General features: G+C 33.1%; 1 protein-coding gene across 1 annotated transcript in view; it reads right to left on the bottom strand.

Annotated features, from left to right (window-relative positions):
• LOC110033596 (DNA mismatch repair protein MSH1, mitochondrial) overlaps positions 1-27,005 on the bottom strand; it is a 158,333-nt gene that overhangs the window by 128,878 nt on the left and 2,450 nt on the right. Inside the window, 5 exon segments of the mRNA XM_020737633.1 lie at positions 4,176-4,223; positions 4,397-4,516; positions 22,664-22,739; positions 24,102-24,199; positions 24,286-24,418. Of these exon segments, the coding sequence (XP_020593292.1) occupies positions 4,176-4,223; positions 4,397-4,516; positions 22,664-22,739; positions 24,102-24,199; positions 24,286-24,418 (475 nt within the window).

Raw genomic sequence — 27,005 nt, 5'->3', positions numbered from 1 at the left:
TAATTTACTATAAATAATTAAAATTTTTATTATAAACTAATCATTTATAAAGCAAATTACACTATTTAAACACCTGACTATATAATTGTTTAATTTTCATATGCGTCATTGGTAATAATAATGACAATAAAGAGAGTCAATGACAAATGGGAAACCAAGCAAGCGTAAGATAAAAGGAGAGGATGCAAATGGTTTAGGTGTCAAACATAGAGAGCAAAAAAAAAAGAGAGAGAGAGAGAAAGAAACTCAAATTGATCAAGAGTGGGAGCGTGTAAAATGAAATAGGTGTGTAAGAGGCTGAATAGTCGAGTTGGCACCATCCGCACAAACCCGTATTCAATTTTTTACACCAAAAGTTGAATTTTTTTTTCAGTCAAGCTAAGAGGTAATATTTCAACTAAGTTTTCATTTTAAAACTTATAAAGCATAGATTTAGTCAAATCTCAAACAGAATTTTCAGTTAGTATCATTATGAAGAAATTTAATTGAGATTTCCTTTGTTATTTCCTCAAACTAAGAAACCTCAATTTTAGTTTCCTTGCTACAAATAATTTTGGTTAGGGTTTCTGTATATGAATTAGAGAAGTAAAATAAATTAGTGAAGATGATTTGCAATTTTTTTTGGAATAAAAGAAGAAAAATATTGAGGTATGCATATATAACTTTGAATTTTAGTGATGAAATTGAAATTATCAACTTAATTAAATTAAGAAATTTTGGCATATATTATATGTACTATATTATAAAAAAATTACTATAAGATGTAATACTATTTTATAAATATTAAGATTTGATAAATATAACAAATTGAAATTCAATGGAAAATTTACAATAAGTTGGTTAACTAAAATCCAAAAGAATAAATTAGAATTTATTGTTATAGAAAGTTTGTATATTTAAATTATGAAAAATACTTAGTTATTAAAAATAATAACTTAATAGGTTAGAATAAAATAAAAAAATAATAATTTATTTATGAATATAATGTCAAGTAATAAATTTGATACAAGAAAAATTTTAATATTTTAGAACTAAGTACTAAGAAGAGAGTATATGTTAAAGAGACGTTAATATACCTGAAGTCGAAAGATATAGAAAAAGTTTTATTTAGTTTGATCATTAAAGATATATTAGTAAAATTAAAATTTATCTAACATATATGAATTAATTGAATTGAAAGAATTGAAATTTAAAAAACACAAGTTAAACAATAAGTTAGGGATTTCAAACATTAATGATGATTTATATCATTAAATAAAAGATAAATATCATAAATGATAATCATAATAGTTATATCAATAGAACAACTTTCAGATATATAATTAAACAGAAGAATGAAAATGCTTATTCTGTAGCTAAATAAGATGTAATGTTAAGAATTTATGCATACAAAATTTGTTGCTTTTAGTATCACACTAAAGAAAGCGACATTCAAAGAATAAGTGACAAACTAGTTTTGCAGAAAGGTAGATAACTATGTTTCTATTTGTAGTAAAATTTTCGTTCATCTAAATTTAATGCAATTACTATTATGGTCATTTATATGCAGAGTAATGATCTTAAAAGTAAAATATGCTATTGAAAAACATCTCAATTAACTTTATCTCTCATACAAGGGGTCCTCATATTTGATATGAATGCTATCTAGTATTTTTTATATTTCAAATCATGTTGATTATTATATTGATATGTAATGAATATTGCTGAAAATAGATGTATGATGACAGGAATGCAAAGATTATGTTATATAAAAATAAAGGCATGTGTGACATGAACGATCGAGTTCGCCCCCTTAATATACCAGTTGGAGATGTATGTAGCCCAAAAAGAGAACTTAACAACCCTTAAGAAATAGATTTGAAAAAAGTTACTGACATAAATGTAACTTAAAAGTACAATTTAGATAGTTTTCCTGTAATAAGTGAATTATTTAATAAGATAAGCTAAAGAATTAAAATGACAAAGGAAGTTCATGAATTAAAGTTTATTTTTTTATCATCATTAAATAAATTAGAAATGAATTTTATCTATTGATAATGACAAAGAAGTATTTCATTAATTCTGTGCAAATATCTGCATGCATAGCCTTCTACATTTGAATTACTATAATCTTAAAATGCAATTAGCCGTTGAGTTTTTTAACTCAATAGTTAAAAATTAATTTTTAGAAAATACTCGCTTAGCTTAAATGGATAAACAAACGAATTTTTCTACAGAAACAGAATAAAAATTGAAAATAGTTATTGCAGTAAAATTATGTATCAACTTATATTTTAAAAATTTATTTTAGGAGAGAAAAAATAGATCTTAAGATATGTTTATAAATATAATTTTATCGTTTAATTGGGTCTTTTAAAAGTGAATGACTCGAAGCTTGAAATACATTTTGAATGCTATATAAACTTTCAATCAGGCAATCTATTCCTGCCTTGATATTTCAAGCTTCCATGATGGGTTGTGACATATTTAAGTATAAAGAACGCTACGAAGAGTGGGTAGGGGGGTCTGAATTTAAAAAAAAAAAATTAATACTTTCATTGTACTTATGCCCTAGTGTCATGTCATGCAAGCACAAATCAACATATCAATCACCATCTGGCATTCAACTTACTCTAGGCAACATCAAAAGAACAAGTAAAAAATCACTTATTTCTAATGGATAGTTTTATGGAAAATTAAGACTAAATAAAAGGAAGTATTTTACCATCAACAACATTTTCACTTCCAAAATCATTATTATACTTAACCCAACCATTGTGGCCAGCTTTTGGCATCTTTCTTCATTTATCCTTTTTTCAGTTCAAAATGAGGTGCGAAGTTAAGTTTATGCCTAGTCTTTTGCAAATCTTTAATCGTTTGGCCATATTAATTGTGGTTACTTATTTTTCCTTTTAGTCCTTTTGAATTGCATCTATCTGCCACCATTTTTCGTTAACATGCCAAATTAATTTACAAAATCTTCCATAATTTCAATATTAACTTCAAATATTTTTTGTTTCTCCCACTATACCTTGTAGTTTTGCAGCACAACAATCTAAAGTTTACGCCAATCAATTTTGTTGACATTGACTTATTAGCCATTTGAAACAATACAAGATAAACAATAAATAATAAATTTATAGAACTCGAACAAGCCTCCATAAAATTAGCTTATCATGGTGTGATCCCATGACATGTTTTAATTTTAATCATTATACTTTAAAATTTGAAGTCACCATCTTCACTTAGTTGTTAATTAAATGAATCCAAAAGACTTGAATATATTGCACTTATGTATTAACTCCTTCAAACATTTATGTCAGATAAGCGGCAATGTCATCTCCACTAAAATTAAAGAATCATATTCTCAGTCTTTGTACAAGCTATTCTGAGCACCATATCTTCCTAATTTACCTTCATGGTTCTAACTTTTACTTCAAAAGTTACCTCACATGTCAAAAATATATACAACTAGAGACACCACGATGCTTCATATTGAATATCTTTTATAAGCATTTCCATCTCAAATACCATAGAGTGCAAACTTTCAAACCCCCAATGTTATCCCAATAAAATCTTATTGTAGTTGAAAACTCTCAATCCCTACACAAATACTTTTAAGGATAGCAGTTGCTCCATTATGTACATCATTAGTTATTTTTACAAAGCTCCAACACACTTAACTTCTCCTTGGTGCCCGTCAAAACAATTATTGTGGTAATCAATGAAAATACAATGTCAAAATCAAAACCACATAAAGATCTGTTCCTTAAGGCATTCGACTAACAGTTTCAACACAAAAATGCCTCCTTAGTTGATCATCCTTGCATAAACCAGATACACTCTCCAATACTGAAGTAAAACTTATTAACATTTGTTCCATTATCCTCTCTTATAACTCCAATTTATGAATCACAAGTTTTGACCTACATAACTTAAGAAAACATCAGTTTATGTTATTCCACCATCTTTTAAGATTGCAGCAGTACATTTCCATGCTAAAAGACATGGTTAAAATAAAACAATTTTCTCACCAATGTCAATAAGCACAATACACACACCATCAATGCATGAAATGTACAATCAGTATCATTGAGAATTAGAAAAATAACAGAAACCACACTTCACAATGAGTATAAATCAGGAAATAATAAAGATAAGGTTATGGAAAAGTGGAAAGCATATGAAAAACATACTACTGAAAAACCATTTCGTGTCAAGTCGTCCAACGTTTGGCGTAAATTCTGCAACATAAAATGCATCGAAACAACATCAGTCAGCAGGCTTAAAAGAAACCAATGTTCCATGACAAAAAGTTCTTAAGAAGATTAAATAAGGCAAAGTACAAGTTGTGATACATTGAAATCAGAATAAAAAAGCAACTGATTTTATAAGACTAGTCAACAAGAACACATGCCGCAACAGGGCAACCAGCTTTTGGAATGCAATCTGACTGCAGACCACCACAGGGATTTAAGCCAGCATGCTCAACAAGAACACAAGCATCAAATCCAATTGCTTCATAAAATTCCCCAACCTGTAAGAATAAAGCATGTCATTGATTGCTTTACCAATTGAGGGCAAATAGTCTTACAAATAAAATATCAAAAATGCTGCAAAACTTTGCCATTGATCGCTACTTCTAAGAAAGTTTGGTCAGAATAATTGTATTTTCTAAAGATCAACTAGCTCTATGAAAATTTTTTTGTAAGATGCTATATCGATAATAAGTGTGACTTTGGGGGATCAAATTATTATTAAAAGGTGTGAACGATTTAGATATCTTGGGTCTGTTGTTCAAAGTGATGGTGATATAGATGGGGATGTTAATAGTAGAATTCAAGTTGGTTGGTTGAAGTGGAGGAATGCTTCAGGCCTTTTGTGTGATAGAAAAGTACCGCTTAGACTGAAAGGAAAATTTTATAAGACGGTGGTGAGACCTGCAATGCTCTATGGCGTTGAATGTTGGCCTTTAAAATAGAAGCATAATAATAAGTTAAGTGTTGCCGAGATGAGAATGATTAGGTGGATGAGTGGCTTTACACTTAGAGGAGACAAAATGAGAAATGAATATATTTGTGATATGGTTGGTGTAGCTCCTGTAACCGACAAAATTAGATAAAGTCGTCTTAGATTGTTTGGTCACATTAAACGTCGACCATCTGATGATCCGATTAGGAGAGTAGATGTTTTAGATTTGACTTGTGTTAAGAAAGGCAGAGGTAGACCTAGAAAGACTTGGGCTTATTGTATTAAAAATGATCTTAATTTACTAGAACTAAATGAAAATATGACACTAAATAGGACGCAATGGAGAAAAAGGATTCATGTAGCCGACCCCACGTAGTGGGATTAAGGCTTTGTTGTTGTTGTTGTTGTTGTTGTTGTTGTAACCTTGTTTAAAAAGATCATCATAGTTGGTGTCTACGATTTATGACACCAACTATCTTTTTGCAAGCAATAAGAGGAGCATCAGTAGGACTGACATTGATTGTCCAAGAGAGTCATGAGTTCAAGCAACTGACACAGAACATTTGATAACTCCATATAAGAGAATTTCAAGATTTTCAGACATGTTTATCTCCTAAGTTGTAGCTACTAAGAGAAATTCAATATGTCAGAGATTAGAATATTTTGAGCTACTTCTGGAAGGATACATGGAGTAATATATGTATTAAAATTTGTTCAGTTCTACAGTACCCCCAACAATTAGATAGCTAGAAGAGCATGAACTGCAGCATTGAAATCTTAAGTATTTTTTAGGAAAGAATATCCAACAGAGGGTTTCAGATTCTTCTAGAAAAGAAGATGCCTCTCCTCAATAGTTGTCATTGAAAGTTGGCGAGTTTGCACTAGTTTTCGTTATAGAGTTGATTCCTCTAGACAAAAGTGCTTATCTGATATACTTAATCGAGTATGAAGAATGGGTGAAGCAGGTTACAGATTTAATGGCTCGAGACTTAGTTTGCGATAAGACTCATCCGTGTGCAGTTCCGGTTTAGATTGTGCCAAAACAAAATGACTACTTATTGCATTAGGATAAATTTTGAATTGACAACACCTACAGGGTTAAATTACCAAGATATTGCATTATTTCTACTACATTCAGCGTGGCTGACCTAAGAATGAGGTTGAAGCTCCCCCAATCCCGGGAGAGTGACATAGGAGTGAGATCTCACAGTTCTGGGTCTGTGAGTAGCGCGGCACCCAAATCCCTTGCTGGCGGGATAAGCAACAGTTTTCTTTTTTATTATTATTTATTTCCATTTTAGAAAATTTTCACATTTCCTTTCCTTTGTAGTCATTTCCTATATATGTGTTATATTTGGTTTAAGGTTCCTAGGTTCTTATGTATGTTTCTTCGAGACCATCGTCGGTATATTTGGTTTTCCATTCTAGGATTTTATCCCAAGATCGAGTAGTGCTCTGGTTGAATCTCACTCCTGATGTGGTTATTATCCTTCCTTCAACCCTTATCACATCGCTCCCTGTCGCTCCCATCCTCCTTTCTTGCTACTGCCACCCAGAAAAGTTGTCTTTGTTATTCCTTCCTGCAATATTCTACCTTCTAACCATTTTCATAGTAATAATCAGATTTGTGAAATCAGGTAAATTTTTGGCAATTTTAAAATATATCACAAAATTTTGCATCCCTCATTATCCAACTAAATTAATTTTATGAAATTCTACGCGACAAATCTATCAATTTAATATAAAGCACTATACATAAATTACAAATAGATTTATAAAAGTCGAAAGTTAAAAGTTTACTTAAACTTTATTATCCCTTAATTACCCCTCCTTAATCTCGTCGTTACTGTACCCAACTGACTTACCCCGTGATATTTAACTCTATATAGAATTTAAAGAGTGAGATCCTCCATCAAGAAACTTCGCATTTCTTTCTCTCCCTCCCTCCCAATTCATAGCGCTCAGCAGAAGGCTCCTGCGAAGAGTTACGATTGCATCACTGTAGCACAGGCACGATCGCAGCAAAGTCGTGACTTGCAAGGTCCCGATCTGCAGCAAGCAAGCGACCCACCGAGAGCCGCAGCTCACTATTCAAACTTCGGAGATGAAATCGAAAGGTACGAGACTCACTTTAGCGATATTCTACACATTCCTTTTCAATCCACACACTTTCATTTTGAGAATTTCCATGAATTCTGCATCATTTTTGTTTTTGACCTCCGTGGTGGAGATGAGGTCGTGTTGGAAGCGAAGAAGTTAGTTTGAGCTTCTAGCATGAAATCAGCAAGATTAAGAGAGTAAGAAAAGATAGGAAAAGAGGGAAAAGAATTCGCAAGTTACGAAAAGGGCAGGTTGTCGTGAAAGCCATTTAAAGTACATTTAAATTAATCAGTTTTTTTTTTTTTGGTTAAATTCTTTATGTTTTAAAGTACATTTAAATTAATCAGTTTTTTTTTTGTTTTGGTTAAATTACTTTATTAGCCGAGATATTATGAAATCTTAAGATATTTATAGATTTCAAGTTATTTATCCAAGGTGGAGAGCTCAAGGTAAATTTGTGGAAACTAGTCATATGGCATCTCCGTAAAGTTTAGGTAAATTAATATTATGCCTTAGGAAAAAGAAATTTATTAATGAAATTTGCATGAATCATAAAGTTTGATATTATAATTTATAGGTTACTAATATCAACATAAAGATTATCATGACGCTCAACTAATTATTAAAAATTGAGAATCTAACATTGTTATTGAGGTGAATAATCATATTTCTAAATTTCAGTAAATTTCTTTATTTCAAAATATATATTTGACTCTATGGATGATCTAGTTTAGTTAGATCTTTCATAGAAAATGTATGCATGACAGAAAGATATACAAGATATGCATGAGATGCATGATGCGTATGAGATAACATATGCATGATAAGTACGATAGAAAAAAGTATGCATGATATGAGTAAGAGATATGCATGAGTAGAGGCATACATGATATGAGAACTATGTATGATAAATAGTTACACGGCATGTTATGAATGTATATCCCAGAAGAATGCATGTTATGAGGAATGAGATAGTTTATATATGAATGTTGGTCTGTACATGTTCAAAGGAATTCACTCTCTAATGGTACAAACAATGGACGCTAGTGTACCCTCGTGCATAGTTTTTCTACTACGCCAGATAATTGTGATGACTAGATCACTAACCGCTAGGCCGACAAGATAATATCAGTCAAGGGTGAATAGATAGAGCTTGCCTCCCTAGACAATTGTAATGTTTACATCGCTAACCGTTGTACAGGCGAGATAATATCAGCCAGAGTCAGGTAAAATCTTTTCCACCCAAGACAATTGTGATGACTAGATCGCTAACTGTTGTGCCAACGGGATAAAATCGGTCAAAGGTGTGTTAGGTTTTGTTGATGGTGACCCTCAAGGAGACATCTGCATGTAACAGAAAGATATACAAGATATGCATGAGATGCATGATACGTATGAGATAACTAAGACAATTGTGATGTCTAGATCGCTAACTGTTGTGCCAACGGAATAAAATCGGTCAAAGGTGTGTTAGGTTTTGTTGATGGTGACCCTCAAGGAGATTATAAAATAAAAGTTAAGTTAAAATAAATGCATATAAAAGATTTAAGTACTTTCATTTAAGATTACTGATACATGCAATCACACACACACACACACACACACACACACATATATATATGTATATAAGTTTTCTTATAAAAATATGAAATATTGGTATATTATAAGATATAAAGATATGAAAGATTATCATGCATATTGATTTCTTTTCCTTGGGTTACTGTAATTTAGAATTGTAATTACTCCTGGGTTATTTTTAGATAACTCATTATATTGTTTTAATATTTTTTTAGGTTTTAAGCATTTGAACAAGATGAATAGAAGAGGAACAAATATGTATTAAAGGCGAGAACAGTAGAAAAAGTATAAATATTTCTTGTTAATTACATTGTAATTACATTGTTTTTTTTAGTGACTCTATTATTAATATTTGAATATTAAACTGTTAATGACAGAAATATAATAAAATATAATTGATTTTCACCATCCGATCATCCGTTCCCATCTTGATTAATTTCAAATATCGGGTCGGATCATGACAAAAATGATATCAGAGCAAAAAATTTAGAGTAAATAACATAAATCTTAATGAAGAGTCAAATAGGATGATTAGATTAAGTTATACAAAACAAACAACGAACAACAACAAAACCTTTATCCCACTAAGTGGGTTGGGCTACATAAATCCTTTTCCTCCATTGCATCCTATTTAGTGTCATATTTTCATTTAATTCTAATAAATTAAAATCATTTTTTATATAATATGCCCAAGTCATCCTAGTTCTACCTCTGCCTTTCTTATCATAAGTCGAATCTAAAACATCTACTCTTCTAATCGGATCATCAGATGGTCGACGTTTAATGTAACCAAACCATCTAAAACAGCTCTCTCTAATTTTGTCCGTCACTGGAGCTACACCAACCCTATCACGGATATATTCATTTCGCATTTTATCCTTAAGTGTAAAGCCACTCATCCACTTAATCATTCTCATCTTGGCAACACTTAACTTAGTTTTATGCTTCTCTTTTAAAGGCCAACATTCAGCGCCATAGAACATTGCAAGCGTCACCGCCATCTTATAAAATTTTCCTTTCAGTCTAAGCGGCACTTCTCTATCACACAATAGGCCCGAAGCATTCCACCACTTCAACCAACTTGAATTCCACTAATAACATCCCCATCAATATCACCATCACTTTGAACAATAGACTCGAGATATCTAACGCGTTCACACCTTTTAATAATTTGATCACCCATAGTAACATTTATGTCACTAGAGCTACTAGTACTAAAATTACACTCCATGTATTCAGTTTTAGTTCTACTCAAACAAAAGTCTTTAGACTCCAAAGTAGAACTCCATAATTTAATTTTTTCCTGAGCTTATTCTCTTGTCTTATCCACGAGAAGGATATTATCCGCAAAAAGCATACACCAAGGTACATCCTCTTGTAAGTGTCCAGTAAGACCATCCATAACTAAAGCAAAAAGATATGGGCTTAAAGCGGTTCCCTGATGTAAGCCAACAAAAATAAGAAAATATTTGGTCAATCCTCCTATTCGAACACAAGTAACAATTATTGTATACATATCTTTAATGACTTGAATATAAGTCACATCAACACCTTTCTTCTCAAGAACTCTCCAAAGGATATCTCTTGGAACCTTATCGTATGTTTTTTCTAAATCAATAAAACTCATATGTAAATCTTCCTTATTATCTCTGATCTTCTCCATCAAAACTTTCAATAAATGAATAGCTTCCATAGTAGACCTACCCGTCATAAATCCAAATTAATTATGAGAAATCTTTGTAATACGTCTTAACCTAAGTTCAAAGAACTTTAAAATATGACACATCAACTTAATTCCTCTATAAGTTGCACAATTTTATGCATCCCTTTTATTCTTAAAAATGCCGACCAAAATACTCTTCCTCCACTCCTCAGACATATTTTTAGTTTTTAAAATAATATTAAAGAGTTTAGTAAGCCAATAAAATCTCAAATCTCCTAAATATTTCCACACTTCAATTGAGATATCATCAGATCCTACAAACTTTCCATCCTTGATTTTCTTTATAACCTCATCAACTTCTTTTTAATTAATGCAACAACAAAAATGAAACATTTTATTATTATTACTAATATTAAGAACATTAAGGTCGATCGTATATTCTGAAACTTCTTTAAAAACTTTATGAAAATAACTCACCCACCTATTTTGAATATTTTTTCTAAGAAAAGCACTTTTTGACTTTCATCATTAATACACTTTACTTGAGTTGAATCTATATTTTTCTTCTCTTTTTGGCTAGTTTATGCATATATTTTTCACCTTCCATAGTATCTAGTCTATTGTAAAGATCACTAAAAGCAGAATTTTTAGTGTCACAAATTAAGTTATAAATACTAGAAATTAAAATTTTAAATTGAGTTTTACTAAATTATGTTGTTATTTTAGAATTATGGGTGATCATGAGGAAGAGGTCAAAGATGATAAATTTAGAATTTGTCATGCCCTAGAATGTCTCAATTAATGTTGATGCATTTTCTGATATGATGAATGATGTGACTCGGTCGATTAAGAATTTTCAACTCAAGTTAGTAGCAGTAGTGGAGCACCAACGGATAAATACTTGAAGCACTTGCAAGATCTAAAATCAATTTTATTTTCTGGAGCAGGAGGGAAAGTGATAGCTGAAAACTAGCTATTGAGAGTGGAGAAGATTTTTGATAAGTTGTAATGTCCACCAGAGAGGAGAGTTACTCTTGCCACTTTTGCTTTTGAGGGGAAAGCCGAAAGATGGTGGCAATGACAAATGCAGAAGTTCGAAGGTAGAACCAACTACCTGGTATAGAGGGACGAGTTTGTGATAACCTTCAAAAATTGGTTTGCACCATTGTCAGCCAGGAGACGGATGCAAGATAAATTCATTAGGTTGGGGTAAGAAAATCGATCTATGATGCAGTACGAAGCAGAGTTCACTATGCTATCAAGATATGCACCACAGCTCATTCTAAATGCAAATGAAAAAAGTCAAAGATTTCTTTCTGGATTGAATGATTTAATCAGATAACCACTAATGTCACTTGAGATTGAAGACTACTCAATGCTAGTGGAGAGAGCTAGACGAGTGGAGATTGATTTCAAAAAGACTCGAAAATGTTGAGATTTGCACAAGAGGAAGAGTTTGAAAAAAATTATACCAACACTTCATTCAAAAGAATCTTATGAGAAGAAGATAAAATCCTACACTAGTGGATTTACTAGCAAGGCTGGCATCGTGGAAAGCAACATTTTGGTGAATGTTATTTAGAATGAATGTGTGTTACTTATGTAGACAGCCAAAACATCAAGAAAGATATTGACCTAATTTTGTTCAGAGATCAGCATCAAATACAACCCGAAAAGGGATTAGCTCAGAGGAATTTCATTAAAGGTCTACTTTTAGAACTGGTCGACAGAAAATAACAGAAGCTGATATTGAGGCACGTAAGGAGCAACGAAGACAAAACATTTGCCCTAGAGTTTATTCATTAACTCGTCAGAAATCGGAAAAGCATATTGTTGATGCTGATGCAAAGAGTTTAATGTCTTAATTATCATTTGGCAAGAAAGACTTTTATAATGACTATATGTTTCGTCCTCATAAATGTACAGTTAATGTGGAATTCATGAATTTCAAAGATGATGTTTTATAAGAGAGATGGTAATGATAAGTTTTATAAAAATAAGTAAATTTTGGTAAATTTAAAATGTACTGCAAATTTTTGCATCCCTCAAATTTCAATCGAATCAATTTTATAAAACTCAATGCATCAAAGCAATCAATTAAATACAAAACACTAGATATAAATTATAAATAATTTGAAAGATAGAAAAATCAAAAGTTACAAGATTAATTAAATTTAATTACCCTTCCTTAATCTCGTTGTTATTGTACCTTGTCAATTGATTTTTCATCGTTTTGAAAAATAATATATTTTATTTCGGTTTGATTAGCATATAATTTGTAATTTTGAAAATAGAATTTTAATTTTGAAAGATGAGACCATACAGATCTCATGTCTAATATATCAAATAATCGAGCACGATGCCACAAATGATAATTATCCCGCGAAATGAGTGTATCACTTGACAATAGGCTCGACTATATAAATTAAGAAATTTATAACATCCGTATAATCTGTGAAATTTGTGGCCAAGAATTCTCCGATCTAAAATAAAGACTGGACATGATTTAGATTATCTAGGTTCCTAATTTTCTATAGAAACAAACCCTTATTGTTAATTACATCTTAGGCAATCAAAGTCGTCTAAGAAAACTCTCGATTAAGATCGGGGGTTTCGTCTTCTAAAATCCAATGCATGTTTTTCATGATTGTTTGTAGAAAATTCAAGTGGGGATGGCTCGATGTGGAACAGTTATTTTTGAAAATCGAATGATAGAGAAGTAGGGGATATCACAGACTTCGAGTAGAACATCAATGACCTCCCGAACTATCCTACTGTTTAGCTTTGCATTTTGGAAGTGGTGTTATTTGATGTTTACTCCTATCGTTTTATTAAAATTAGAATTTATATCTACATAACACAGTCGTGCAAATAGTCTAAGAAGATAGAAGGGTTTACATCGTGTCAAACAAACAACTTAGAAGTTCTTAAAAAAATTAGAGTTTATATTGCACAACACGATTGTGCAAAAGCCTAAAGCTAAAGTGAGAATTTATGTTGTGCTAAACGAACAACCTCGAAGTCCTGAGAATTTATGTTATTTATGACGAAGAAAAGTTTAGTTGATGAGCATCCTTTGCTTCGTGCTTGATCTTGATTGTCATTTCAAGTCGTCTTCCGTCTGTTTGTATCGTCGTTGTTTGCCTTGTGAACAGCTCTTTTTGGGTTCTTCGTTGTAGTTTTTTTTTTTGTTTTATCAAGTGTACTCGAGTCGGATTGGTTGTTATTATTGTGTTTCGTTGCTATTGTTGTTATTATTGTTATTCTTGAGTCGTTGAGTCTACTGCAAGGTTCCTCCTAAGCAGGTGGTCTACTGTTCCTTACTCTAAAGGTCTTTGACAGGTATAGTAAGTAGTAGAATAATAATGTTATAAGCATAAGCAACAAAGATGCAAAAAATGGAAAGTGTTAGTGCGTATCTGCCGCCTCTGATGAAATTACAATTGTCACAAGCATCAGATATTTTTAAATGTAAATACGAGATATGTAAACATGTATATTTGCATAAAACTGAGTGGCAGATACATATAAAAGGTTATCGAAGATTGAGAATTTGCATAAAACTGAGTGGCAGATACATATAAAAGATCAAAATTGGAGACAAGTAATTTGATTTAGGGATGGGCTCAGATGTATCATATTCCCGAAGGACTTAGTAGGCAACCAACGGCAATCTGTGTATAAAATTCGACATCGACTAAAAATTACCAGCAAGACGATCAAATGAGGGCATGCCCTAGTTTAGGTAACCGACAAGTTGACATTTAGAATGTAACATCCAAAATTTATAGTTTTTTTGTGCATAAAAGGTAGATTTTTATTTAGCTACCAAAATATTAGTTTCACAAAAAATATATTTGTTTTGTCATTGTATTGTACATTTTACAAATCATACTATCCACAAATCGATTACACTGTCGGGCCAGAATCATCGACAGCCTAAGAAAGCAAGGGTTATCTCTTTATGTATGTCAATTTAAAGGATCCCGAATCATATCTTGGTAGGTCCTTATGTTTTGAGGATGATTTTCCAAATCATCAACAAATTATAACAAGCTTAAATGTCCTATGGAATGTCCAAGGTGTTCAGAGAGTAATTCTGAATTACTTTAAAGTCTCCAGAACTATTTCAAGTTTATTTGGCCTTGCTATATCGTTGAGTTGATCATCACATGTTAAATTAGAAGTCATATTATCATGCTTTAGACTGTGCTCAATGCTTTATGTCTTAGCTAACTCATGAGTATGGTCAGATAGTTAACTTCAATGCTATAATTAGAGTTAACTTCAATGCTATAGTTAGAGTTATGTAAGTAAACACATCTAAAGGTGTGCCACTGGTCTTTGGGAAATTTTATACTTTCATCCCTCAATTGAGTTTGAGCTTGTAATGTTTCAAAATGCTTCACTATCACTTATACTTTCCCCTAACTATTCCTCAAATGATATTAAATCAAACCTAATTCACTATCAAACTCTTAAGACTTAGGGGTAAAGTTGTAATTTTGAAAAAATTGTGAAGTGAGTTTAATTTTATTGAAGGGATTGAATTTTAGTTTGACCACAGGTTGGGGGCTTCAATTAGTGATTTATTGGTCCTCTAACTCATAACCCTCACTTTTGAAGCATCCAAATTCTCATTTCTTCCTATTCATAATAATTCAGGTAATTACCGTTTTACTTTTTCTAGAAAATGTCATGAGTGCATTGTTACCCATTACTCTTTATGTTTCAATCATTTCAGTCAATTAATCATCATAATTTAATACCCTTTCTCTTTGATTTATCCTAATAGTTAAACTAGGGTTAAAATGTAAAATTCTCAAAATCACCATTATGCCCTTAGGGTTTATAACCCATAACTCATATTTTAATTTGAATGATCATGAAAATTCACTGACCACCTACTCATGAATTAATTAAAACATCAAAGGTGAAATTATATTTTTTTTATTTTTAATTATTTTTTTGTAATTATTTAAGCCAATAATCATGAATTTCAAATGATAATTAATTTGATTATTCAAATCATGTTCTCTGTCCTTAAAAAAATTTTATAATGTTGTCAAAAGTCAGAGGACCGTCAAAACAATTTCATAATTTTTTGAATTATAATTTAATTTTTATAATTTTTAAATAGTTTTAAAAAAAAATAGAAAATACAATTTTAATTTTATAATACACTTATTTTTCTTTGATCCCTATGATCGCAGAGAATTCACTAAATCTTATTTCATATTTTTCTGAATTTTATTTTATTTTTAACAACTATTTTAAGCAAACAGAGATATTAACATGAAAAATTAAGGCTTTTAGGGTTGGGGGTGTTCTCTGACCTTAGAAATATCAGAAAACACCCTTAAAGAGAGAACAAACTGTAATGATTTCATGACATGGCAAGCAATATTTAATTTTTTATGATTTAATTAAGTTCTGAGGTATTTAATTAATTAATAACCAAATATTAAACAAATATTTTTAAATTTTGGTCCATTAAATTCTCCTTTTTCACTGAGCACAAAGGTATTTTTATTTTATTTTTGAGATTTTCTACACCGAGATATAATTTTTTAAAGTTATATTTTATTTTATGTATTTAATTAAATCAAAAATATCTTATTTATCCACTTAACAATGCAGCATCTGACTCAGCATAGGCAGGTCTGAAACTCCACGCGGCGCCTTCCTATTGGTTGCTCTTTCCACGTCTCTGCTAACTCGGCCCGCAATCTACTCCTCTTTGTATGCACGCCCGCACAGTTCGAACAAATCCACGATGTTCGTTCCAAATACACGAAACAGAATGCATCTGTTCTTCATCCCAAATGAATTATAACCCGAGAACCGTCCACACTATACAGCTAAAATCTCACTCGATGTTCAACCAAATTCAATGGGGTTTGCTCCTAAAGCTTCATCTCAATGAGACAAACACATTTATACAACTAAGTGGAAATGAAATGTTGAGTCTCTTCACAAAGTCTCAAACCGAGGCAAAATTAGGGATTTTCGAGCTATACCTTTTGTCCAAGAGGTGAGGCATCGATTGGATTGGATGAGAAGCTTCGCCTTGACACCACAACCTCCTTGAAGTGTTGATTTGCTTTGTGGTTGGGTTTAGGTCTGACCTAGACCAAATGATGGATCGGGTTTGGTCTAACACTAGGTTAGAGGCCTCGAGAGAGAGGGATTTTGATTGAGGAAGTAGTTTTGAGATATGGGAAAGCTTTTGGAACAATCAATTTGAAGTGTTGGTGGAGTTGAAATGGCCGAAAATGCTCTGAATTTCAGTGGAGAAATTATGATTTTGAGGTGGGGGAGAGTGGCTAAAAATGATGGGGATGAGCTTCGTAGGAGTGTAGAAGTGGTTTGGAGACAATTTGGTAAAGTTTCCCTAGGTTCAAGCACTCTCCCATTTGGCTGTAGAGGTGGTCAATTTATAGGCTCGGCAATGGAGGAGGGGCATGGCTTCAATTGGTTGGTCAAAGGTCGCTTATGTGGAGAGGACGCAGGGGTCCCTCTAATGGGGGTGAGCCACATTGGATGGGCTCAATTTTGAGTTTTCCCCCTTTTGGTGGCTCTCGGGTTCACCTCCACCGCCAGCCATGGTGGCAAGGGTGGCCTTGGGTGGTCACCATCTTGTTGAGGGAGCTCAAGGGTGGAGAGTTGTGAAGCCAATTGGGATGTATCATGGGTAGATGTGTTTGATTTAAGTGGAAAGGATTTTGGAGGGAGTTTGGGTTTGAGTCATGTGTGTGGGTCAAGCTCACCTTTCAAATTGGTTATAGCTGGTGGTGATCAGTTGGACTAGTGTGGTCATGTTCCTATCCAAGAGATTAGGGTTTAATCATGAGTTAGAGTGAAGCATGGGTTAAGCATCTTGGGGGGAATATGAAAGACCTCCCTCCTTTTGCCACTTGGAAGAGAGTGACATGTGCATGGCTAAGGGGGCTCACATGTGGCTTGGTCAAAGCTTCTTGGCTTGCATGTGGCTTGGGCAATTTTCATGGGGAAGGTATTTACGAACTTTGGACATTTTTGTGAGGTGTTATTATGAAACCAAATGTGGAAGGAATTTATCATGAATGCCATGGATTATAGTTTGATTTTTAAGTAAATGAATGAGGGGTCTAATGACATGGTGGAGTGGGCCTTTGGTTTAGTCGGTTTTTGGAATTAAGTTGGTGGGATTTTGACATTAGGCATGGTGGGCTTTGGATTTGGATTTGGTGACATTGAAATTGTCATGATGGGCTTGATGAAATTTTGGACATGTCATGATAGAATTTGAGGAAAAGTTTAGTGGGTTTGGGGTATAATTGGTAGTGTATGGCTGTATAAGGTGGAAGGAGTATGTGTGATGGTCCAAGTGGGTGTGTATGGTGGTATGAGGTAGTGTGAGTGTAAAGAAGTGTATAGTGGTGTGAATGTGTGTTTAATATTAAGTGTGTGTGTGTGTGTAAATTCTAGTGGTATGCCTAGGGTGAGATATGGGGGTATAAATGGTCTAGTCACTCAGGGTCTCCCTATGGCCTCATAACCCAATAGAAACTCATTTTTGAGCTTCAATTTGTTGATCCTAGTCATCTCAACCAATAGTTGAGGACTTGAGACCCCCCATGTGAGACTCCACAAAAGATCAAAAAGTGTTTTGAGTTTCTAAAGTGAATGTGTGTTTAATATTAAGTGTGTGTGTGTGTGAATTCTAGTGGTGTGCCTACGATGAGGTATGGGAGTATGAATGGTCTAGCCACTCGGGGTCTCCCTATGGCCTCATAACCCTATAGAAACTCTTTTTTGAACTTCAGCGTGTTGGTCCTAGTCATCTCAACACAGAGTTGAGGACTTGAGACCACCCATGTGAAACTCCACAAGAGATCAAAAAGTGTTTTGAGTTTCTAAGGGAGGTGGGTCCCATCACTGCTCTTTTAGGATAGTCAATAGGAAAGTCTTACGGCTAGATCCTAAGCTCGAGGAGAGAAATTTAGCCCTCATCAAAAATGAGATCAACATACCCGACCGACTACCCCGTTATATTTACCTTTTATAGAGTCGAAAAGGCGAGATCCTCTATCCAGAAGTTTCGTATTTCTTCCTCCCCCTCCTTGTTCGATCGCACTCAACAGAAGGCTCCCGAGAGGAGCTGCGATCGTGACACTATAGCATAGTCATGACCCACAGGGTCGCAATCTGCAATAGTCAAGTAGCCCGCCGAAAGCTACAGCTCTCTGTTCAGACTGGGGATGAAATTGAAAGGATGAAATTCACTTTAACGATACTCTACACATTCATTTTCTTCCCCACAATTTCAATTTGAGAATTGTCACTAATTGTCCATCTTTTTAGTTTTCGCTCGTCGTAGCCAAGACGAGATCTTATCAAGTTGGTTTGTGGGTTTCTATAAGGTCTTCTAGCATGAAATCAGCAAGGTTAAGGAAGGAATAAGCAAAAGATAGGAAAAGGGGAAAGATGATTTAGCAACTTCAAGGAAGGGCAGGTTGACCTGAAAGTCATTTAAGGTACGTTTAAACTAATCAGCTATGTTTTTTGTTAAATTACTTTATGAGTCAAGACATTATGAAATCTTAAGATATTTATAAATTCCCGGTTATTTAACCGAGGCAACGAGCACAAGGCGAACGTGTGGAAATTAATCGTACGGCGTCTCCATAAATTTTAGGTAAATTAATCTTATACTAACTTAAGAAAATTAATTTTATTGATGAAAACCTCTTAAATCTTAAAGTTTGATATTAAGGTTTATAGGTTGTTAATGATTGAGAATCAACATAAAGGTTATCATAACGCCCAACTAGTTACCGAAGATTGAGAATCAAGCATAACAACTGAGGAAAGTAATATTTTTAAATATCAGTAATTTTCTTTATTTCAAAATGCATGTTTGACTCCATAGATGCTCTGGTTTAGTTAGAACCTTCATATTCTTGGATATAAAATATATGCATGACAAAAAAGATATACAAGATATGCATCAGATGCATGATATATATGATAAAGAAGATATGTATGATATAAGAGTTATTCATGAGATAAGAGGTATGCATGATATGAGAGATATATATGATGAACAAATGCACGGCAGAGTAAGTGTGTCTGTTAATAGATGAATGGAGATGTTTCATAAAAATGCATGTTATGAAGAATGAAATAGTTTATATATAAATATTTGTATGTGCATGTTCAGAGGTGTTCACCCAGAATGGAACAGACAGGGGATGTCTGTATATCCGCGCACATAGTTTTTCTACCACCTCAGACAATTATGATGATTAGATCACTAACCGCTGTGTTGGTGGGATAATATCAATCAGGGACAAGTAGACAAAGCTTACTTCCGTAGTTAATTGTGATGTTTACATAACTAAAAGTTGTGTTGATGGGATAAAATTGACTAGGGGCATGTACAGGTCTTTCAACCATAAACAATTGAAATGTTTAGATTGTTAATCGCTTTGTTGATGGAATAATATCGCTTTGCTGATGGAATAATATCGACCAAATGGGTGTTAGGTTTGTTGACGGTGATTCTCGAAGAGACTGATGTGTATGAAAAGATTATAAAGTCAAATTTAAAATAAATGTGTATCGGTGTCATCGATACATGTATTCACATATATATAAGTTTTCTTATAAAAATATGAACTAGCATTGATTTATTTTCTCTTGGTTACTGTAGTTTAGAAGTGTAATTACTTTGAGATTATCTTTAGATAAATCATTATATTGTTTTAATTATTTTTTAGGATTTAAGCATTTGAACAAGATGAATTAAAGTTGAGCAAATGTGTATAGGAGGCGAGAACAGCAACCAAAAATATAAAAATTTCTACTTGTTAATCAAATTACTTCATGAATATTTGAATATTAAACTATTAGTGATAAAAATAGAATAAAAGAGAATTGATTTTCATCGTCTGACCGTTCATTCTCGTCTTGTATAATTCCAAGCCCCAGGGTAGGTCGTGACAACCATCTACTTTTTTACTTATTACAGCCATCCAGAACAGCAAGGAGTTGTCTCTGCCTTTCTGGCCTTCTGAGCCCGATAAAAATAGAATAAAAGAGAATTGATTTTCATCGTCTGACCGTTCATTCTCGTCTTGTATAATTCCAAGCCCCAGGGTAGGTCGTGACAGCCATCTACTTTTTTACTTATTATAGCCATCCAGAACAGCAAGGAGTTGTTTCTGCCTTTCTGGCCTTCTGAGCCTCTGCTCCTCCCCTTCCACCATGGTGCCACTCCAGAACCTGTGGCAATACCCATTCCCACTTGTTGATCTTCTAGAACCTTCAGTGCCCCAACCCACCTTATTGTCAGCACCCCAACCTGGACGCTCATTACTGCTACTATTCTGGACTGGCCGCAACTTTGTTACCGCCGCTCTGGACAGCCCTTCCGCATCGACTCCCCCTGCTTTCTTGTAACACGAACCATTGGAAACCACTGCCTTGTTCTTTTCTACTAGCCAACCACCTCGTCCACTGCCCCCCACCTTCCAAGCCCTCGCCGACCACCATCACCCCTCTAGATCCAAGCCTAGTTGAGTTTGTGTTATTGTTTGTTGCAAATTGAGATTTTATGTTGTGCTGAGTTATAATTTCCTATTTGAATTCAGCAATAATATTGTTTTCTCTTTGTTGCTCCAGTAACAGAAGGATAATGTGGTGGACAAAATGAAAGGAGAATTTTGAATAGTTTTTCAATGAAAGAAGAGCACACATACAAATTATGGTCAATTACTGGCGAAAAAAATTAAGAACATCATATCCACATAAAAAATCTACCTTCTCAAAGTTTATGAGTACAGGGAAGGGAGAGTTTTGGATGGCTTTCTCAATGAGGTGACCACGCATGAAAGCAAATGATAGATAATGTCTACTCCTACCACTCACGATCAGACTCCATTAAAATGGATTATTAAGGGATGCTAGTGTGGGTGGGTGGGATCAAATGAGCGATGTTGGGACAAATGAAAAATTAAAACCAACGCTTCCATTTCAAGCAGATTTTTATATATCTCATTAATGGGTAAATCTCATGTCCAACCAAGTATGGCCCTGTTTTGGAGAAAATTGGAAATCAACTATGGATGAATAGACTAAATGTGAAAAATAATATATCCTTGCAAATATCTCATTAATGGGTGAATCTCATGTCCAGCCAAGTATGGCTCTGTTTTTGAAAACAATGGAAATCAATTATGGATGAATATACTAAACGTGTAACAGAATATAACTTTGCAAAGATTTTATATTTTTATATGGTTAATCTTTTTACTGAAAAGCTAGTAAATTGTATTTTAGTAAGAAAAACCTTCAACACGTTCGACAAGGCTTGGGTTTGGTTAATGCATTCATGATGACATGAACACCCGGTACATTAGTGAAGTTTGTTTCTTTCGAAGTCCAGCTGGTCCCTTTGACACAGCTCCTGAGTTATTAAAAGCATCCGAATTAGATGCTGATGCAGAACATTAGTTATGATCTTAATGGATCTGCACTTTGCAGCCTAAGGAAATAACCAATTTCAGCACCAGTATTTTTCATGATGATCACAAGAATAAATAAATAACTGTCTTTTGCTCGAAGGATGAAAAAATAGCTGATTTTTTCCCCCACTAATAGTTAGATAATCTTCATGCTTTGCACTAGAGATGAAGCTTGAGCCTGGTAGCTTTCCTTCCATGAAACATAGTCAAATTCTGTTAATGGATACTTCAAGAATCACATTTAAGTGTTCAATTATACAATAGACTAGCACTAATAGGAAAGGTAAGGGGTTCATACGTCTTTGCGGCTGAGATCAATAAGGATATAGATTATGGGAAGAAAAGGACCACACTATCCTGGCAGCCAAGGGACATAGGTCATCGATCAGGGAGGGATAAATGTGAAGAAAGAAGGATTTATGTTAGCAATGATATGGAAATTTGTCAATCCTACTAATGCAATGGAGTAAAAATCCTCCAAAAGGAGGGTGGGATACATCTAACAAAAAGTATAAAACCATAGTTCGTGGAGCTTCTTATAATAAGGTGCTTGACAAAATTAAGAATCAAACAAAAGCATAGCAGAAACGTTTAAGAAATTGTGGACTTGTACAGGACAAACCCAACATCAAGGGCTCAAAAATAATGAACTCTTCATATATGCGCTATTTCCTTTGAAGTTCTGTAGTCATTAGATCCGGTCATCAGTACCAAATCAGATTCATGAATTTCCCAAAAAAAAACAACTTTCATATTCCTGACATATTGAAAAAAACTACTTAAATAGAACAAACTTGGCAAAAGAAAAACATATTAGTTAAGTGATGTTAACATGTAAGCGCAAAAAGTTTTAGTGATATACTCTGCAAAGTAAAACTTCCCGAGGAAATTTTGACTTGAACTGCAATATTTCCAAGTTGAGAGTCCCTTCTTTCAGGCTGCATCAAGAAAATAATAATAATAATAATAGAGTAAATAATAGAAGCATCAATTAGGTAGTACACTAATTCTAATAAAATGATATAGAAGAGAAAAAGAATAAGCTAAAGTAAGCCAATAAGTGGTAACATAACAGATCAGTGCACCAAATGAAATGATAACGACGGAAAATAATCTAATATAATAGAATCCAATATAATATTTTGGATTCTAAAACAAAAGCACCATGAAATAAAAACTATAGAACTCAGGCCAGGATGAAATAGTTAGTGTCAAATCTCAATGGAGAAATGTTCTAAATTATTTCAACCAAAACATATTGTAGAATATTGACTCGAAAGGCATGTTATCTGTGATTCAGCAAAGTGATGAATGTTACTACAATCATAGCATTAGATTATTCAAGTGTTTTTCATGTCAATTTATGAGCACTGTCAGGTAAAATTACATCACAGGAAAATATGGTAGTACCCACAGCTGCTTATATTTCTGAGGTGACCTTTGCCGCTGAGCACCAAGCATAAGCAAAACAGGCCAAGTATAAACTGTATTAATAGTTAATCATCACAACTTATGAAAAGTTTTTAAATGGTAAGGAATTGCAGTTGCAATGTAGCGGCTCACCAGCAATAGGCTAACTCTCAGCAAGTAAAAATTTCAAAAATTGCATCACAACTAAGAGTACCATAAATAAAAATTATCTCCCCGCTCAAAAGCTTCAAAACTAAGCTTTCCAGTAATATATCACTTACACTTGACATGTTTGACGATTTATTTTTATGGAAGTTAGCTGTAAACCCTAAATTTCCTGTTACTTGCGTGCATGAATAAGTAATAACTTTTACCTTCCATTGTGGTATTTCACGATAGCATATTAAAAATTTACCAAAAAGGAAGGCACATTGAGTATTTTCAGTGCATCAGTTTCTTTCATATTTTCACTTCGGCTTAAATGCTCAAACAATTATATTTTTGTAGTCATTATGATGTTTCCATGTCAAAATAACTATATTTCAATGGCTAAAAGTTCTAATTGAAGAACCTATAGGTACAGCACATTGGACCACTGTAGCAGTTGTTACACTCTAAAATGCTCTAAGACAACCTAATTGATTCTGCCAAAGCTACTATAACAGAAATGCTACAGTGAGAACTGAATAAATAAATGCATTTTGAAATAGACATCCTCAACTAAAAAATTTTATCACTTCAAAGAGTACAAGGGTGTAAAGGAATAGAACGTGAATATTGAGGACAGCGTTTAAGAAAGGTTTGCTCAAGAAAAAGTACAGTGCAATAGCAGCAACAAAGATATATATTAGAAGTAGAATGAAACTTTGAAAGCAAAACTTCAACCATACCTCCCATTTTTCAGGGCAACATCCAGCCCTAATAAGTTTGTATATGCAAGCCTTTTAACAAGCTGAAGAGAAGAAGGCTTCCTAAAAAATTGCAACTTCTGGATAAGACAAAAAAGAAATGCAACATAAGGAGAAATAAAAGAGTTATGAATATTATACTCGCAATAATTAATAATAAACGCACTTCTTTCCACCATATAATATGAGACAGATCAGCTTCTTTGCACAAAATGTTCAGTTTGCTCAACCTTTTCGTTATCTTTGGTACCTCATTTGAAAGCTTAAGTGATCTGCAACAGCATCTTCTATATACCAACCTGCAACGTTTTTTTGAAAGCAAGAGCAAAGATGGCATATAGCTCACTTTTAGAAGCCATCAATACAAGAATAACCTAAGCTCAAAGATGCAAAAGGGAAGTTTATAATAATGATTCTATTTATGAAACGCTTACCACATGACATGAATTGAGATGACGCATATTACAAGTTAAAAAACAGTAAAGGATAAAAATAATCAAGTGTTAAAAGCTTTGACAAAAAAATCATGACAAATTTCACTGCAAATCAGGAAAAAAATGATATCTTGGTCCAGCAACCTCATTTCTTTAGCAAAATTTGAACATTGATGGAAAATACATCTTTCTAAACAAATGGAATATTAAACATATCAACATATCAGCTCAGTTAGATTTGAATACATAAAAAGCTTATCTACAATGTATTAGAATGTCCAATACCAACTCGCCATCATCATTAGCCTTATCTTAACTATTTAAGATTGGTCATTTGTTCTTGTTGAGAGTTTCAAGAACTGTAATGCCTATTCTACATAAATCTTTTTTTGCACAACTTCTAGCAATATTACTTTTGATCTAAACCTCTTTAAAAATATAATTACTTGTCTTATTGATGCATTTTCTACCCATCATTGCGATTACCCAAACCACAAAATTAACTTTTCACTCTCTTAACTTCAAAGGATACTTCTCCCACTATCATCTAATATAATCAGTTTTCAATCTATCCTTTCTAGTTTTGTCACACCTCAACTTTAGCATTGGTATTTCTACTATGCTCGACATAGTCATCATAAACATCTTTATTGTTCGGTCATTTATCCATACAACAAAATCGACCTAATTATTTCTTAGTGCATAGTCTCAAGGTATTTGATTTCAACCAACCAAAGATGACCAGAAATTATATTTTTATTCTTACATATGATAGACCTAAGATAGTTAAATACTTCAAAGTGTTGCTCTATCTTCTAATAATATTACTAAAAAGTTAATTAAAACTCGATTTAAATAAAGATTCGCAAATTATTCCCTTCTCTAATTAAACCGCAAGGAAAAAAAGGAATATAGAGAGAAAACATCTAAATCAAGAAGATGATAGCAAATTATATACCTAACCCAATCATTAGGTCATGAGGGCATTTAAAAAAAACTTCAGTCTTTTTCGTATTAATTCTAACATTATTAAAGCAAAAATAGGTAATTACGTAAGAAATATAATACATTAAAATAGATAACCTAATAGAAAAATTCAATATCATCACAAAACTCTGTCTCTTTCCTCTAGACTTCTTACTTTTATCCTGGGTGAGAAAATGAGGGAAGGTGAGCTAACTTCCCTTCAAAAGTAGCATAGATAAGAAAGAAGGTTGACCTATCTTAGTTTTATTTTTCTTCCTACCAAGAAGCCAACTAAGGCTAGGTATCAATTACCTTGCCAGTTGTCAAGTTCTTGAATAAAGATGGTAAAAAAGAAAGATAACAAATTAACAATAAAAAGGTTGCTTGTTAGGTTGCAGATTCCTGCGGGCAAGCACTGCTGACTCACTGGCATAGGATAACAGTGCATTTGTGTTCCTTATGAAATTTTAAAAACTGATCCTCAAATTATCTCACAAAAGATAGATCACAGAAATCCAATTTCACCTTCACCTTTCTTTCCAAAACATTGGACCAAGATGCACGTGAGGAAGTTCAATCTAGCTCATCGTTTAGAGAAAAAAAAAACTAGTAAAGAGAAAATCAAAAGGGAAAACAACAGGAGAGCATATAGAACGGGGCATTTCCTCGAAGAATTCATCAGGCCAGAGAATTTATTCTTTTTAGTGAGCTAGATTCAATGAATTGTTTCCAAGAGGGATAATCATTTTGTTTAGGACCTACAATATGAAATGCCTAGAAAAAAAAAAAGCTAGCTTGAAATGATTTTTTTCTGCATTACACTACAATAGCAGAACTCTAGATGATTATTTTGTGTATGGAAAACTCCTTGTACTTCTAATAGATTTAAACAACCAACTTCCAAATTTTGTAGTCTTTTAAGTTTACTAAAGGTTGTCATTCCTATTTTTCCTAGTCTAGTGGTTCTATAAAAAAAAAATTAGGGATCTTTGTTCTATGCAGCCCAATTTCTCCACTGGATGCGCAAAAATATTATGCAAGTTTTTTTAGTGGTTTGTTTTTAAAATTAAAAGAGTTCTACAAAATGTGACATCAATATATAAAGTGTAGAAATATTACTCATTGAATGTGCAGTCTGTAATGAATTTGGGAATGATGATCCTTCATATAAAGTAAGACCTAAAACCCTCATTGTGAAATAATCTCCTCATTCAAGCTTGAGTATAGAGTATTTATTACTTTCAATATTTTTAAGTTTGGCTTTAATGTTATAAATTAACTAAAATATGATAGCACCTTGAGTCACTAACCATCATGCAATGAATCAAGTGATTAGAAGAGTTAGGCATGGACTTCGATGCTGGTGCAAAGTAAGTACAACACCACCATCATAATGAAAACATAGTTTGCTTGCAAGCAACAAGTCCAGTCACGTCTCCAATTCTTAGTGCTCCTTAATTCTCAAAATCTTATTATCCTCTATCAG

This window comes from Phalaenopsis equestris, unplaced genomic scaffold (genome assembly GCF_001263595.1).
Source record: "Phalaenopsis equestris unplaced genomic scaffold, ASM126359v1 Scaffold001231, whole genome shotgun sequence".
Lineage (NCBI taxonomy): Eukaryota > Viridiplantae > Streptophyta > Magnoliopsida > Asparagales > Orchidaceae > Phalaenopsis > Phalaenopsis equestris.
The sequence above is the reverse complement of the archived record's forward strand: the minus strand, read 5'-3'. Positions and strand labels throughout refer to the sequence as shown.